This window comes from Emiliania huxleyi, assembly GCF_000372725.1.
Source record: "Emiliania huxleyi CCMP1516 unplaced genomic scaffold EMIHUscaffold_627, whole genome shotgun sequence".
Lineage (NCBI taxonomy): Eukaryota > Haptophyta > Isochrysidales > Noelaerhabdaceae > Emiliania > Emiliania huxleyi.
In genome coordinates, this window is record NW_005197294.1 from 13,243 (window position 1) to 13,661 (window position 419).

General features: G+C 72.6%; 1 protein-coding gene across 1 annotated transcript in view; it reads right to left on the bottom strand.

Annotated features, from left to right (window-relative positions):
• EMIHUDRAFT_120403 (hypothetical protein) overlaps positions 1 to 419 on the bottom strand; it is a gene marked incomplete at both ends in the record, with an annotated part of 4,000 nt that overhangs the window by 1,493 nt on the left and 2,088 nt on the right. Inside the window, one exon of the mRNA XM_005763592.1 lies at positions 23 to 204. Coding sequence (XP_005763649.1) covers positions 23 to 204 — 182 coding nt within the window. The remainder of the gene's footprint in view (positions 1 to 22; positions 205 to 419) is intronic.

The following is a 419-nucleotide window of genomic DNA, read 5'->3' on the forward strand; positions in this document are numbered from 1 at the left end:
GAGATTCCGCCGCCCCGCCCACTTGTTGAGGCCGCTGCGAAGCCGCGCCGAGCCGTCGCCCTCGCCGAAGATGGCGCGCCCCACCTCCGCCTGCGACTGCTCCTTGAGGCGAACGTACTCCTCGAAGAGCTTGTGCAGCTTGCCGTCCGCGCCCGCGCCCAGCTCGTCGTCCGCGCCCGCGCCCGCGACCTCCGCCGCGGCCTCCTGCTCGAGCCGCGTCCCTGCGTCGCCCACACACACGCGCCGGAAATGACCACTGTATTGTGTGAGCGCGCGGTAGGCACGAGCGGCGCTCTGCTGGCTTTTCCTCACGCGCCTGCCTCGGCGCGCAGCTCCTCAACGTCCACGCAGGCGAGGAAGGTCTTCACCTGTGCCGAGGAAAGGGGCCGGCGGCCGGGTGGCCAGGGGGCGGGGGGGGA